This window comes from Vulpes lagopus, chromosome 1 (assembly GCF_018345385.1).
Source record: "Vulpes lagopus strain Blue_001 chromosome 1, ASM1834538v1, whole genome shotgun sequence".
In the NCBI taxonomy this organism is placed as follows: domain Eukaryota; kingdom Metazoa; phylum Chordata; class Mammalia; order Carnivora; family Canidae; genus Vulpes; species Vulpes lagopus.
In genome coordinates this window covers 99286176-99302106 of record NC_054824.1, presented here as the reverse complement: position 1 = coordinate 99302106, position 15931 = coordinate 99286176, and the positions used below count along the sequence as shown (strand labels likewise).

At 38.0% G+C, this 15931-nt stretch overlaps 1 protein-coding gene across 1 annotated transcript; it reads left to right on the top strand.

The window, feature by feature from the left end:
* The first annotated feature begins 1178 nt into the window (after positions 1 to 1178).
* Positions 1179 to 2147, top strand: LOC121487230 (olfactory receptor 5K1). The gene has a single exon (XM_041748724.1). The coding sequence runs from the start codon at positions 1179 to 1181 to the stop codon at positions 2145 to 2147; it is 969 nt and encodes a 322-aa protein (XP_041604658.1).
* The last annotated feature ends 13784 nt before the right edge of the window (positions 2148 to 15931 follow it).

The following is a 15931-nucleotide window of genomic DNA, read 5'->3' as shown; positions in this document are numbered from 1 at the left end:
AAAAAGATTAAAAAAATACATTTCTTATGCATATATGAATAACTTTGCATACATTGTATGCATAAATGGTATCATAAATGACCTAGAATATTTTTAATACAGCCCTTTTTTTTCTTTTCCGTCTTTCTCTCTCTCCCGCCTGCTTCCCCTTCCCAACACCCAGAGTTTTAAGTACCTCGAAATAGCACTATTTTTCACCCAAAGCATTTTATTTTTAAATGTATATTCTCTTATCATTGGTGATAGTAAATTGCTAAGAATTTACAAATGAAAATAGTCTTTTAAAAAAATTTTATGGTGATAAATATAATAATAAAATTTTAATCATATTTAAGTATACAGATTAGTGGCATTAAATGCATTTATATTTTGCAGCCATCATCACTATTTCCAGAACGCTTTTACCTTGCCAAAATGAAACTCCAAACGTATTAAACAAAAACCACCCATTTTCTCCCTCTTGCTGACCTATAATTCTACTTCCTGTCTCTCTGAATTTGATGACTTTAATTCATGTAAGTGGAATCATACAGCATTGGTTTTGTGTCTAGTGTTATTTCACTTAGCATGACATCTTCAAGATTCATCCATATTTTAACATGTGTCAGAATTTCATTCCTTTTTAAGGTTGAATAATATTTCATTGTGTATATATATATATATATATATATATATATATCACATTTCGTTCATCCTTTCATTCATCAAGGGACATTGAGTTGTTTAGAATTTTGGCTACTGTGAATAATGCTGCTTTGAACATGATTGTATGAAATAGTTTTCTCAACATCATTGTTAATCAGTATATATATAATCATTGAAATTATTTGGAGACACTGGTACTAATAGCTGACACTTAAATTATGAATCATCTTTACCTAACCCATATAGAGGAGTTTTGCACTGAATATTCCTCTTAAGATCTCAAAAGCCTTCCCTGTGCATATAATTCTTCTTGAAAATATGCTAGAAAAATGTTAAAAGAGTAGCTCCCTACACAATAACTTCAGGAGATTGATACAGCCCAGAATTGGGCATGTGCCAAATCCATATAACATGTGAAGGCCTTATAGAATATGCTCTTCATCCTTCTGAACTTAGCTTAGCAGTCAAATTGGACATATTATAAATTAGTACCTCATTTCTCCACAATTGTTTTCTCAACAGGGAAGTAAGGAATGGCTGAAGAAAATCATACCCTGAAAAGTGAGTTTATCCTCACAGGATTTACAGATCACCCAGAGTTGAAGACCCTTCTGTTTGTGGTGTTCTTTGCCATCTATCTGATCACCATGGTGGGGAATCTGGGCCTGGTGGTACTGATATCAAAAGAGCATCATCTTCACATGCCAATGTACATCTTTCTGGGCAACCTGGCTCTTGTGGATTCTTGCTGTGCCTCAGCCATTACTCCCAAGATGTTAGAGAACTTCTTTTCTGAGAACAGGATGGTTTCCCTCTATGAGTGCATGGGACAATTTTATTTTCTTTGCACTGTTGAAACTGCAGACTGCTTTCTCCTGGCAGCAATGGCCTATGACCGCTATGTGGCCATCTGCAGCCCACTGCAGTACCACACCGTGATGTCAAAGAAGCTCTGCCTTCAGATGACCACAGGGGCCTACATAGCAGGAAACCTGCATTCCATGATTCACGTAGGGCTTCTCCTTAGGCTAACTTTCTGTGGGTCTCATCAAATTAATCACTTTTACTGTGATATTCTTCCTTTATACAGACTCTCCTGTATTGATCCTTATGTCAATGAACTAGTACTATTTATTTTTTCAGGCTCCATCCAAGTCTTCACCATAGGCAGCGTATTAATATCTTACTTCTACATTCTCTTTACTATTTTCAAAATGAAATCCAAAGAAGGAAGGGTCAAAGCATTTTCCACCTGTGCATCTCACTTTTTGTCTGTTTCGTTGTTCTATGGATCTCTTTTTTTCATGTACATTAGACCAAATTTGCTTGAACAAGGGGATAAAGATATCCCAGCTGCCATTTTATTTACAATAGTAGTTCCCTTACTAAATCCTTTTATTTATAGCCTGAGAAATAAAGAAGTAATAACTGTCCTGAGAAAATTATTGAAGAAAAAAAAATCTCATGAAAGTTGGAAACAAATGATATCAACTGTAGCTTAGTGATTTAAAAGTGGAAAATTCTTCCAAGTGAAAATATACAGGAAAAAAATGCACAAGTTATATATAAAATATATCATAATAAAATCAATTGAGGAAGCAATACGTATGGGAGAAAATATACAGGAAGGAGAAAACTGTGCTAAATCTTAATTCAAAATAACAAAAATCAAAACCAAACTTGTAATTCCTTCAAGAAACAGCTTAGAATGTTGCCAAGCTCATGAACTGTGTCTGCATCAGGGGGATTGGGATTATCAACTCCCAAAAGGAAAACAACAAAATTATCAGTTACACATATAAAGGAGAATTCTATGTAACATTTACAGCCAGTCAGCTTTAACAGCTTAGAGCATGAGCACTCCAGTTAGGCTGAAGATTTTAAGGGGATATGAACACTCAACCAGTGAAATCCCTCACAACAATGGGAGACAAAGTCAAAGCAAGTAAATTTTGAGGATGCAGTTTTAATAGCATTGTGGGAGACACTATTGTTAAGACAGAGGTAGTAAGAAAGTGAAGGTGTCAAATAAAAGTGAGTAGTATATTCCCAAGTTAAGGTTCCAATGGAGTTGCATAATTACACCCAGAATGTCAACTTCAAGAGTAGTTATCTTCAGAGAGAGTTATTTACTCCCAAATGTACACTCATAAAGATGCTATAACATAAAGCCCCAGGCAAGTAATCAAACTTCACGTAAGATTCAAAGAGCCTCTATTGTCAGTTAGCTAAACTAAACAACTCTATCCTCCATCTTGAGAGGTGAGGAAAGGGTTCAATAATGAGGACAATACTATGTCATATATAGACATGAAGGTATGATTGTTGAACTGTGGGTAGGGCTTATGTATAATAATTACTTATTTTTTCTTTTCACCACTGCAAAACCTGAAGTTGTGGAATGTAAGTGGTATTAAATGATTTTATTTGTTTGTTTTCAAGAACTTAATGATTTTAATGTGGCAAAATGAAAGAATTACTTTTCATTTATTTACTCAACATAGGTTTCCCAAGAACTTGCTAAGTGCAAGCACTACTCTTGGTGCTAGGATATATCAGTTAACAAAATACCGGCTTTTTAATCTGCTTAAATAATAGAACATTGTCATGATTTTAATGACTAACTCCTGGGGATCCCTGGGTGGCGCAGCAGTTTAGCGCCTGCCTTTGGCCCAGGGTGTGATCTTGGAGACCCGGGATCGAATCCCACGTTGGGCTCCCGGTCATGGAACCTGCTTCTCCCTCTGCCTATGTCTCTGCCTCTCTCTCTCTGTGACTATCATAAATAAATAAAAATTAAAAAAAAAAAAACTTAAAAAAAAATAATGACTAACTCCTGGATGAAGAAGGTCCAATACTGAAAAGAAAAATGCCCTCTTCTACATCTTCTCTTGATGCTCTGAGGTCACATCTAAATTCACAAAAGGCAATTGTCAAGATGCAGCTCTGGTCCAGGCTAGCCAGCTGCTTAAGCTGACTTCACATGGAAAGTCAACATGCTGAGTTTATTTAGAAAAAGTTGTGGGAACATAGTATTTCCAACCCCCTAACTCATGAATACAAACTTATCATCACTTCATTTCTATTCGTGACCTTCAAAAAATCTAACCTAGCTAATACCATGTAATTAGACATTCCAAGATTTGAAATGGAGACATATCTTGGTTATTATTTATTTATTGATTGATTTATCAATTTATTTATTTATTTTAGAGAGACCACAAGTGGAGGAAGAAGTGGAGGGGGAGGGAGGAAGAATCTCAAGTGGACTCTGCACTGAGTTTGGAGCCCAGTTTGAGGCTCAGTTTCACAACCTTGAGATCATGACATGAGCCCCAACCAAGAGCTGAAGGCTCAACAGACTGAGCCACCCAGGTGTCCCTGGTTGTTTCTAATATAAATGCCATAAATTTAGGATTTGCCTAACCCTACCCCCATCCTTCCTTAACTGCACTTAAATGTACAGGTACTTGTCTGATACCATGGCATTGATGATAGATATCATGCTACAGATAGAGCTCTGTCCCTGCTATATTTTTCTGAGATATTCAATCCTCTCTGACTTTCTGGTTATCTCTTGGTGCTACTATCAGTTTTGATTTCTGCATTCACAACTAGTTCCCAGGCTAGATATAGAAGCATGATTGCAGCTAAAACACATACTATTTAACTCCTGTCAAGTCTGCTATCTTGGTCTCTCTTGCTCTTTCTCAATGCCAATTTCTAAGTGAATTCTCTTGACCATCTCCTCTAGGATATTCAAGAAGAGGGAAATACTGGTATTTGGTAATTGACATATACCAGCACCTAGCTGAAGAAAAGGTCCACAAAAAAGGCTGAAGGGCATCATTTTTGCACTTCTGATGACACGCAGTATAGATTCAATGCAAGCTTTTGGATGTTTTCATGAGTCCTTCTGGAAGATTCCTTTTGTCATATTTCTCCAAACTTCAATGAACATTCTACTGTCTCCCCATCTCATTCCCAGAACACGCCCCTGGGAATATAAGTCACAGAGCCCTATCTCAGCAAACTCCAATTATTTCCTTCTGATTTTCCTTTTATCCCCCAACTCACTACATCATTATTTCTAGGGTGATACCTACCTCTTATCTTATTATAAATGCTTCCCAAATCTCCTTTTATGAAATAAATTTTGACTTTGGAACAGTTCTTAAAAGTGAGGCTTTCTCAACCTGTTCTTCCTGTCTGGATTTTCAGTTATGTTTAGGGAATAAAGCAAGTGATATTAACATTGTTGTGCTCTGATCTTTCTTTAAGCTATAACTCTGAACTGCGCAAGCTACTGTCTGAAATGTTAGAAATGACCACTGGGTGAAACAGAATCACAGACTGTTTTCTTCTAAGTACTGTTGGACATAGGAAGAAAAGTCTCATAAAAATTAATCCTTTTAAAATCTTGACCACTATTCCACAGTAAGTGGAGAAAAGAGATTTATTTAGGACTTTATCTTGAATAATAAAACTTATAGAAATAAATGTTATCTTACACTTAACTAAAATTTAATTAGGATCACAAATGTAGACTAATTTACAAATGAATCAAATGTCAAATGTTTTTCTTAGCTTTACTTTCCAGAAGAATAAAGCATGATAACTAGATACAACATTACTTAACTTTTGAATTCAAGGAACAATAGTAATAAGTACTGATAATGGAGCAATTTTGTAAAATGTCCAAAGTCTCTACCAATTCTCCCAAGGGTCTCCCCTAATTCTTATTTGCATAAATTCTTATCCATTGAATTTGTTTTTATTTTTCTCATTTATTATTCACTTTTTAATTGTCCTAACTCTAACCAGGTCCTATTTGTCATTGGGACTTTAAATTTCCTTCAAGGAGTTCTCCAACTCATTCATCAACTTTATGAGGTCTATCACATCTTTCTCAAGATGGTTTCACATTGAATTTGAATAATGTTTATTGCATCGAGTGTCAGCGGCTAATATGTTGGCACAATGTATGAGAAGACGGTAGTGTTAAGCAGGGATAGATGTTTAAAGGGAAATTAATTCTATAAGAAGTTAGTTCAATCAGGAATATTGAATAAGACAAGTCTTACTTCCCTGAGGAAGTACTGTCACTTCAGAGACTTACAAATTGATACTATGATAACAAGAAATTCTGTGTTGGTTCATCAGCTAATATTGAAATGTGACCTCATTGTGTATACAAAGATTAACATTTGAGCTAATTTGTAGGTATTTTTAATGGTGGCAATACTTTCTTTTCACATTTTGATTATTGGGGATTTACCTGAATATGCCATTTCCTGTTACCAGGCTGAACTTAACTATGTGAGTTTCCAGAGCTTGGTGACATGGAGAATATTTATTTTATACATACACTATTATGCATGCCATTTATCTCCCCTTTATAGATCATTCCTTTTTAGGATTATATTAGTCCTCATTTACTACCTATTTCCAGCCCAGAAAAATTACTCTGAAGTTGGCAATGCTTGCCGGTGCAGGTCTGCTTTATCAATGAACCAATTTCACCATATGATTTTAAATATTGGTTCATAAGTGATGCTGACTGAGCATCAGAGAAGTAAAATGTAATAGCTACAGCCCATTCAACTCTAGAAATCATACTTACTATTAAAACTTTAATTCAGTTTAATATCATAACTCTCAGGTTATAATCTGTCAGGAAGGGACTATATTTGGACTATGTGCAGGAGAGAAAAATCCCTGCATTTTAGTAGATAATTGTTCCCACACTGGACCAAATAAAATATCTCCTTGCATAACTGAATATTTACTAAGATGTCTGTAGCACCAGCTCTGGATACATAAGGTAGGAAAGGAAGTATGCTGTGATGCAAAACAATACGAATATACAATATAGCATAGTAACTATATTTATTCCTAAATAGTTTATCTGTTTACACTTAATAGATATAGTCATATCATAGTGCCATCTTCTATAGTTCATAAGACATAAATAGAAGAAGTTCTAATTTACTATAAACATTTACATTGTACTGGTATCATCAAAAATTTACTAATACTCTATGGATCTTGTAGTTAACGGATAAATGCCTTCCAAAACTTCAGAAAACTTAATTTTAAAGATAATCTTAAAAATACAGGAAACAATTTTATGCTACATATGTTTTAAAATATTTTAAGACAATATGTTTTAAAAAATATTTCATAAGAAAACACTTCCTGGTTCACTATTCAAACTCTTAAAAATCAAGCACATCTTATGGATATTAAACAGACAATAAAGAAATATTATGAACAACTTTATGTGCACACATTTGATGATCTAGATGAAATGGATCAATTCCATGAAGCACGCAGTCTGCCAAAACTCACACAAAAAGAAATCATCAGGAAGAGTAAAGATGAAAGAGTAGTAGGGGGACCCTGGACTTGTCTTGTCCCTGGAACACAGCTAGGTTGACATCAAATCATTTTGAACAGATAGGAAATTGATCTGAGGATTAAGAGAACAACCTGCACAATTACAGGGAGATAATGTGGCCGGCATGGGGTGCAGAGATGTGAACTGGGGTAGAGAAAAGCTGAGGTGTCACAGAACAGAGGAAGCCCTTTTTGTGGAGAGAAGACAGAAAGAGAAGGGAAGGGAAATGGAGCGACACATCAGATTCCTGCAAGAAAAACACTCTCATAAAAGCATTGACTGAGGAATCAAGAGAAATGGACTGTCACACATTTTTGCAAATAGTGGAGCTCAAATTCTGAGGTTTCAGAAATCTGTGCCATTCACTGGAGTCAAGCTGGGTGGGCAGTGGTGCTCCTGGGGTGAAGGAAGGTGGAGACTTGGGAGCTGACAGTGGATAGCGTTGTATGGAGATGCCCTGGGTTGCACCAAGAGAGAATGTTCCCCTTCCTGGAGTACATTTGCAAGAAGGTATATTGATTGCCTCTCCAAGGACATAAGGCCCTCTGGGCACCATTGAGCGGCTCGTCAACAGCAGGAGACAGAAGTGTATACAGAGGGCAAGATAACCTGGCCAAAGCTTTTTGCTGTGTTACACCATTAACTCCAGGCACCTGTGTGGCTGTGTGACTGCTTTTCTGGGACAGTACAGCACCACACACAGTGCTTCAAGGCTCTCCTCTGGAGGAAGGGAGCAGGTCTGTGCCTTGTCAGGCAGGTCCTTTAAGATGTGGAGTTTTGAATCCTAGCCACACCAGATATAAAACACAAAACTGAGGCACTCGGCATGCCAACAGCCTGGGCACAGGCAGGCTGGGGGCAGGGATCTGATGAAAGCCTGGGACATGGGAGGGGAGATTGTTCACTTTTCTGTGAGAGTTCCTGAACAGCCAGGGAGCAAGCTCCTCTCCCTGGGGGGGGGGGGGGGGGGGGGGCATGAGAGAGCTGGATGATGCCCTCCCCACGACAACAACCAAGACTGTTGGACTTCAGTGATCAAAACAGTGTCCCCAGGGGAGACTGGAGCTGGTTACACTCACACCCCCACACACACCGAGCCCTGCAGGGGCATCTTTCCCAGAGCAGGTCTGACTATGAGCCAGTGCAGCAGACCTGGCCCTCAGAAAACCAGCACACGCCCCCTACATGTACCAAGTCTGTTGTTCATAGAATGCTCCAAAGCAACAGCTTCCATTCTGGTGGAAATAGGACCAGGCTTTCTTTTTTTCTTTTCTCTTCTTTTGAATCAGGCTTTATTTGTTCATTTATTTGTTTGTTTGTTTGTTTCATTTATTTTTCTCATTTTGGGATTAGATTTCTTCTTTCTTTTTTTTTCCTTTGGAATCAGGCTTATGGTTTTCTGTTTGTCTATTTGTTTGAGGGTTTTTTAGTTCCTTTTCCTTTTCTCCTTTTGGAATCAGGCCTTCCTTTTTCCAGGCTTATTTTAACAGACAAATCAAAGCACATCTAGTTAAAGGTCCAAAAACTCCCCACTGCAAGCAAGGAGGAACTCTGCAGAGGACAGATCTGTGTAAAAGGGCAGCCAAAACATGCCAGCAGAGAGCACACAGCATACACCAGAACACTCCCTGAAGCACCAGGTCTTGGACAGAGCAGGACACCCTTAATATAGCATTACACTTAGGAGCAGGAAACATAACAAGCTTTCATAACTCACAAACGACAGAAAACTAGACAAAATGACAAGACAGGAATTCTCCCCAAAAGAAAGACCAGGAAGAAATCACAGCCAAGGATTTGCTCAACAGATATAAGCAATATATTCGAACAAGAATTTAGAAACAGTCATAAGAGTACTAGCTGCACTTGAAAAAAGCATGGAGGACACCAGAGAAACACGTGCTGTGGAAATAAAAGATGTAAAAACTAGTGAGGCCAAAATAAAACATATTATAACTAAGATGCAAAGCCGAATGGTTGTGAAGTTGGAAATGAAGATGGAAAGCACAGAGGAATAAATAAATGATACAGAAGATAAAATTATGGAAAATAACAAAGCTGAACTGGACAGAAAGAAAACTATTAGATCATGAATAGAGACTCAGAGACTTCAGCAATTCCATCAAGCGCAATAAAATCCATATCATAGAAGTCCCAGAAGAAAGAGGGCAGAAGGATTATTTGAACCAATTATAGCTGAGAACTTCTCTAACCCGAGGAACGAAACAGGCATCCAAATCCAAAAGGCACAGAGTACTCCCCTCAAAATCAGCAAGAACAGATCAACACCAAGATATATCATAGTGAAACCTGCAAAATACAGAGAATTCTGAAAGCAGCTAAGAACAAAAGGTCCTTAACCTACAAGTGTAGGCACATAAGGTTAGCAGCAGACCTGTCCACAGAAGCATAGCAGACCAGAAGAGAGTGGCATGATGTATTCAACATGTTAAATGGGAAAACTATGTGTCCAAGTATACTTGGCTGCAAGGCTGTCATTCAGGATAGAAGGAGAGATAAAGAGTTTCAAAGACAAGAAAAAAACTAAAGGATTTTGTGAACACTAAACCAACTCTGCAAGAAATATTAAAGGGGACATTTTGAGCAGTAGAGACCAAAAGCAACAAAGACCAGAAAGAAACAGAGATGATCTACAGGAACATTGACTTCACAGGTAATGTGATGGCACTAAATTCATATATATCAATAATTACTCTGAATGTAAATAGTACTCTGAATGATCACAGCATCATGAGATCGAGCCCTGCATCAGGCTCCACACTCAGCACAGAGTCTGCTTGAAATTCTCTTTCTTTCTCCCTCTACCTCCCTTCAACTTGTGCCCTAAAATAAATAAATAAATAAAGTCTTAAAAACAAAAGACATAGGGTATCAGAATGGATTAAAAACACAAAACTCATTAATATGTTTACAAGAGACTCATCTTAGACCCAAGACATCTCCAGATTGAAAGTCAGGGGGTGAAGAACAATTTATCATGCTAACAGACATCAAAGGAAAGCTGAAGTAGCCATAATTATATCAGACAAACTAAATTTTAAAACAAAGACTATAAGAAGAGATGAAGAAGGGCACTATATCATAATAAAGGGGTCTATCCAACAAGTAATCTAACAATTGTAAATATGCCCCTATCTTGGGATTGGCTAAATATATAAATTAATTAATAACTTTAAAAACCTCATTGATAATACTACAATAATATTAAGGGACTTTTACAGCAATGGACAGATCATCTAAGTAGAAAATCAATAAGGAAACAATGATTTGGAATGACACACTGGACCAGATGGTCTTAACAGATATATTTAAAACATTTCATCCTAAATAGCAGAATAACGCATTCTTTTCACATGCACATGGAACCTTCTCGAGGATAGATCACATACTCGGTCACAAATGAGGCCTCTATCAGTACAGAAAGACTTGAAGTCAACCACAAGAAAAAAATTGGAAAGACCACAAATATATGGAGGTTAAAGAACATCCAATTAAAGAATGAATGGGTCAACCAGGAAATCAAAGAAAAAATAAAAAATATATGGAAGCAAATGAAAATGAAAACACTACTGTTCAAAACCTCTGGGACGCAGCAAAGGCAGTCATTAAGAGGGAAGTATATAGTAATACAAGCCTTCCTTGAGAAGTAAGAAAAATCTCAAATACGCAACTAACCTTACATCTAACAGACCTGGAAAAAGAATAGCAAATAAAGCCTAAATCCAACAGGATGATGGATATATAAAGATTAGAGAAGAAATAAATGAGATAGAAATTTTAAAAAGATAGAACAGATCAACAAAACTAGGAGCGGTTCTTTGAGAGAATTAAAAAAATTGATAAAACCCCTAGCCAGACTTATCAAAAAGAGAAAGGCAGGGATCCCTGGGTGGCGTAGCGGTTTGGCGCCTGCCTTTGGCCCGGGGCGCGATCCTGGAGACCCGGGATCGAGTCCCACGTCGGGCTCCCGGTGCATGGAGCCTGCTTCTCCCTCTGCCTGTGTCTCTGCCTCTCTCTATCTCTCTGTGACTATCATAAATGGGTGGAAATTGAAAAAAAAAAAGTAAAAGTTTAAAAAAAAAAAAAAAAAGAGAAAGGCAAAATCACAAATGAAAGAGGAAAGACCACAACCAACATCTCAGAAATATGAACAATTATAATAGGGTAGTATGAAAAATTAAATGTCAAAAAAAGACAATCTGGAAGAAATGGATGAATCCCTAGAAACATATAAACTACCAAAACTGAAACAGAAAGAAATAGAAAATTTGAACAGACCCATAACCAGCAAAGAAATTGAATTTGCTGATTACTGATTTGAATCAGTAATCAAGTATCTCCAAATAAACTAGAGTCCAGGACCAGATGACTTCTTAGGGGAATTCTACTAAACATTTAAAGAATAATTAATGCCTAATCTTTCTGAAACTCATCCAAAAAATAGGGGTAGAAGGAAACCTTCCAAACTCATTCTATGAGGCCAGCATTACCTTGATTCCAAAACCAAACAAAGACCCCACCAAAAACATAAATTACAGACCAATAATGCTGATGAACATGGATGTAAAAGTTTTCAACAAGAGGCACCTGGGTGGCTCAGTGGTCGAGCATCTGCCTTTGGCTTAGGTCATGATCCTGAGTCCTAGGATCGAGTCCCACATCAGGCTCCCCACAGGGAGTCTGCTTCTCCCTCTGCCTCTGTCTCTGCCTCTCTCTCTCTCTCACGAATAAATAAATAAAATCGTTTTTTTTTAATTTTTATTTATTTATGATAGTCACACACAGAGAGAGAGAGAGAGGCAGAGATACAGGCAGAGGGAGAAGCAGGCTCCATGCACCGGGAGCCTGACGTGGGATTCGATCCCGGGTCTCCAGGATCGCGCCCTGGGCCAAAGGCAGGCGCCAAACCGCTGCGCCACCCAGGGATCCCAATAAATAAAATCTTTAAAAAAAAAGTTCTCAACAAGATAATAGCAAATTGAATCGATGCAGAAAAAAAACATTTAACAAAGTACAACATCCATTCTTGATAAAAACCCTCAAGAAAGTAGGGATAGAAGGAACATACCTTGACATCATAAAAGCCATATATGTAAGACCTCAATACCATCCTCAATGGGGAAAAACTTAGAGCTTTTCCCCTAAGGTAAGGAACACGATAGGCATGTTCACTCTCACCACTGTTGTTCAACATAGCACTAGAAGCCCTAGCCTCAGCAATCAGACAACAACAAGAAATAAAAGGCATCCAAATCAATAAGGAAGAAGTCAAACTTTCATTCTTTGTAGACAACATGACACTCTGTGTAGAAAATGGAGAAAAGACTCCACCAAAAAATTGCTAGAACTGACACGTGAATTCAGCAAAGTCACAGGATATAAAATCAACTTACAGAAATCTGTTGCATTTCTATATACTAATAATGAAACAACAGAAAGAGAAATCAAAAGTTCCATCCCATTTACAACTGACCAGAAACCATATGATACCTAGGAATAAACCAACCAAAGAGGTAAAGATCTATACTCTGAAAACTGTAGAACACTTATGAAAGAAATTGAAGAAGACACAAATAAATGGAAAATCATTCTATGCTCATGGATTGGAAGAACAAATATTGTTAAAAGGTCTCCACTACCCAAAGCAAACTACACATTCAGTGCAATCCCTATCAAAACACCACCAGCATTTTTCACAGAGCTAGAAAAAAAACAATTCTAAAATTTATACAGAATCAGAAAAGACCCTGAGTAGCCAAAGTCATATTGAAAAAGAAAGCCAAAGCTGGAGGAATCATAATTCTGGACTTCAAACTATATTACAAAGCTGTAATCATGAAGACAGTATGGTACGAGCACAAAAACAGATCAATGGAACAGACTAGAAAATCCAGAAATGGACCTACAACTATATGATCAACTAATCTTTGACAAAGCAGAAAAGAATATCCAATGGAAAAAGACAGTCTCTTCAAAAAATAGTGTTGGGAGGGCAGCCCGGGTGGCTCAGTGGTTTAGCGCAGCCTTCAGCCCAGGGCCTGATCCTGGAAACCCAGGATCAAGTCCCACGTTGAGCTCCCTGCATGGAGCCTGCTTCTCCCTCTGCCTGTGTCTCTGCCTCGCTCTCTCTCATTCTGTGTCTCTCATGAATAAGCAAATAAAATCTTTAAAAAAAATAGTGTTGGGAAAACTGGATAGCAACATGTAGAAAAGTCAAATTGGACCCTTTTCCTACATCATACACACAAAAAATATTCAAAATGGATGAAAGACCTAAATGTGAGATGGGAAACCATCAAAATCTTAGAGTAGAACATGGGCAGCAACCTCTTTGACATCAGCCATTCCAACTTCTTACTAGACACATTGCTGGGGACAAGGGAAACAAAAGCAAAAATGAACTATTAGGACTTCATCAAGACAAAAAGTTTCTGTACAGCAAAGGAAACAATCAACAAAAGTAAAAAGCAACCTATGAAATAGAATATATTTGCAAATGATATATTGGAAAAAAGGGCTAGTATCCAAAATGTATAAAAAATTTATCAAACTCAACACTCCAAAAATAATCTAGTTAAGAAATGGGCAGAAGACATGGACATTTCTCCAAAGAAAACATCCAGATAGCTAACAAACACATGAAAATATCCTCAACATCACTCATCACAGGAAATTACAAATCAAAACCACAATGAGATACCACCTCACATCAGTCAGAATGGCTAAAATTGACAACTCACTAGGCAAAAGATGTTGGCAAGGATGTGGAGAAAGGAAAATCCTCTTACACCTTTGGTGGGAATGCAAGCTGGTGTAGCCACTCTGTAAAGCAATATGGAGGTTCCTCAAGAGTTAAAAATAGAGCTACCCTACAACCCAGGAATCACACTATAAGGTATTTACCCAAAGGATACAAAAATACTGATTCAAAGGGGCACATGCACCCCGATGTTCACAGCAGCATGATGAGCAACAGCCAAGTTATAAAAAGAACCCAAATCTCCATCGACTGATGAATGGCTAAAGAAGTGGTATACATATACAATGGAATCTCACTCAGCCATCAAAAAGAATGAAATCTTGCCATTTGCAATGATTTGGATGGAGCTAGAGTGTGTTATGCTAAATGAAATAAGTCAGTCAAAGACAAACACCATATGATTTCTTCCATATATGGAACTTAAGAAACAAAACAGGCGAACATAGGGGAGGTGAAAGAAAAATAAAATAAGACAAAAACAGAGAAGGAGGCAAACCATAAGACTCTCAACTATGGAAAACAAACTAAGGGTTGCTGGAGGGTGGGGGGTGGGGGATGGGCTACGTGAGGGACGGGCATTAGGGAGGACCCTTGTGATGAGGATGGATTGTGATCTGGGCATTATATGTAAGTGATGAATCACTAAATTCCACTCTTGAAACCAATACTACACTATATGTAACTTGAATTTAAATGAAACCTTGGGGGAAAAGATAAATCATCTGTATCTTGCAAGCAGACATTTAATTTTTAAAGTTCAGCTTATCAGTTCTTCCTTTATGGATCATGCCATTGGGATTATATCTAAAAAGTCATTGCCAGCCCGAAGGCATCTAGATTTTCTCCTATGTTTGTTTAGAAATATAAAAGCAAATCCAGAAAAAAAGAGTTAAAAGGGTTGAGATGGCTGATGGTTGGAGAAGGCAGAAATTACAGTGAGGGTACAGATGCTATTTTTCATTTTAAGCCACATAAAGTAAGATGGTTTCCAAATTCTGCATACAAACCATTTTGACAAAAATCAAAGATAAATTTTAAAACATTAGTAACCATGTATTACATTCAGCTTGAACATTTTGTTCCTTTCCACTGCCAGAGTCGATGGTATAAAACTAAGTTGGTATTTTTGAGGAAGGATATGTTCATTTAAAACATTTGCAATCCCAAGCTTCTTTTGGCTTCTATGTCCATCAAAAATATTAGAAACTCCCTGAGAAGATGCTTCCAGTACAAGAAGTGGTAAGAGAATATGCACCATATTTGCCAAGGCAAGACCCAAAGAGAAGGTGTGTGTTAACTGTTACATACAGGGAATGAAAGTATTGTTGGTAAAAGGCGAAAGATGAGGCTTCAGGTATCTAAGAAAGGTAAGAGTTTGTGATGTTCTTCCTGAAAAATGCCAGGGCTGGCCCAGGTAGAAAACAGACAGGGCCTGATCCAGCCACAGGCCCTATAAAATATTGCAAACACAGGATGTATTGGCCCCTGTGGGAGGAAAACTTCTTTACTATCTCACTGTGACTTATGCTTCCGTTGGGTTATTGCCATGTGGCCCTTAACCTCAGGAATTTAACACAGCATAACCACTATAGTATCTCCCATGATTGCGGGGGTGGGGGTGGGGATGAAGGAAGAGGGGGCGCTGACTGTGCTCACCTAGGCAAGTTCTCACTCTGTATTATCACACAGTTGCAGTCAGATGATGGCTGGGGCTGGAATCACCTTAAAGGCTTTTCCACTTGTGTGACCTGCCGTGGTGCTGGCTCCCAGATGGAATCTCAGTCAACATGGGGTGCCTCTTTGGGACCTGGTGTTACAGGTTGGATTGTGCCCCCCTAAAAAGATTTGTTGACGTCCTAACTCCAAGTACCTCAGACTGTGACCTTACTTGGAAATGAGATCTTAGAGAGGTAATCCAGTTAAAATGAAATCATTTGGGGGGTGCCTGGGTGGCTCAGTCAGTTAAGCGTCTGCCTTCCATGCAGGTCATGATCTCAAGGTCATGGAATGGAGGCCTCGGCCCTCCGCAGTATCCCTGCTCAGTGGGGGGTCTGCTTCTCCTTCTTCCTTCTGCTTCCACACCGCTCTCTTGCACTTTCAAATAA

What these genes read in the sequence shown, in the direction of transcription:
- LOC121487230 (XM_041748724.1), top strand. Translation starts at nt 1,179, where the DNA reads ATGGCTGAAGAAAATCATACCCTGAAAAGTGAGTTTATCCTCACAGGA.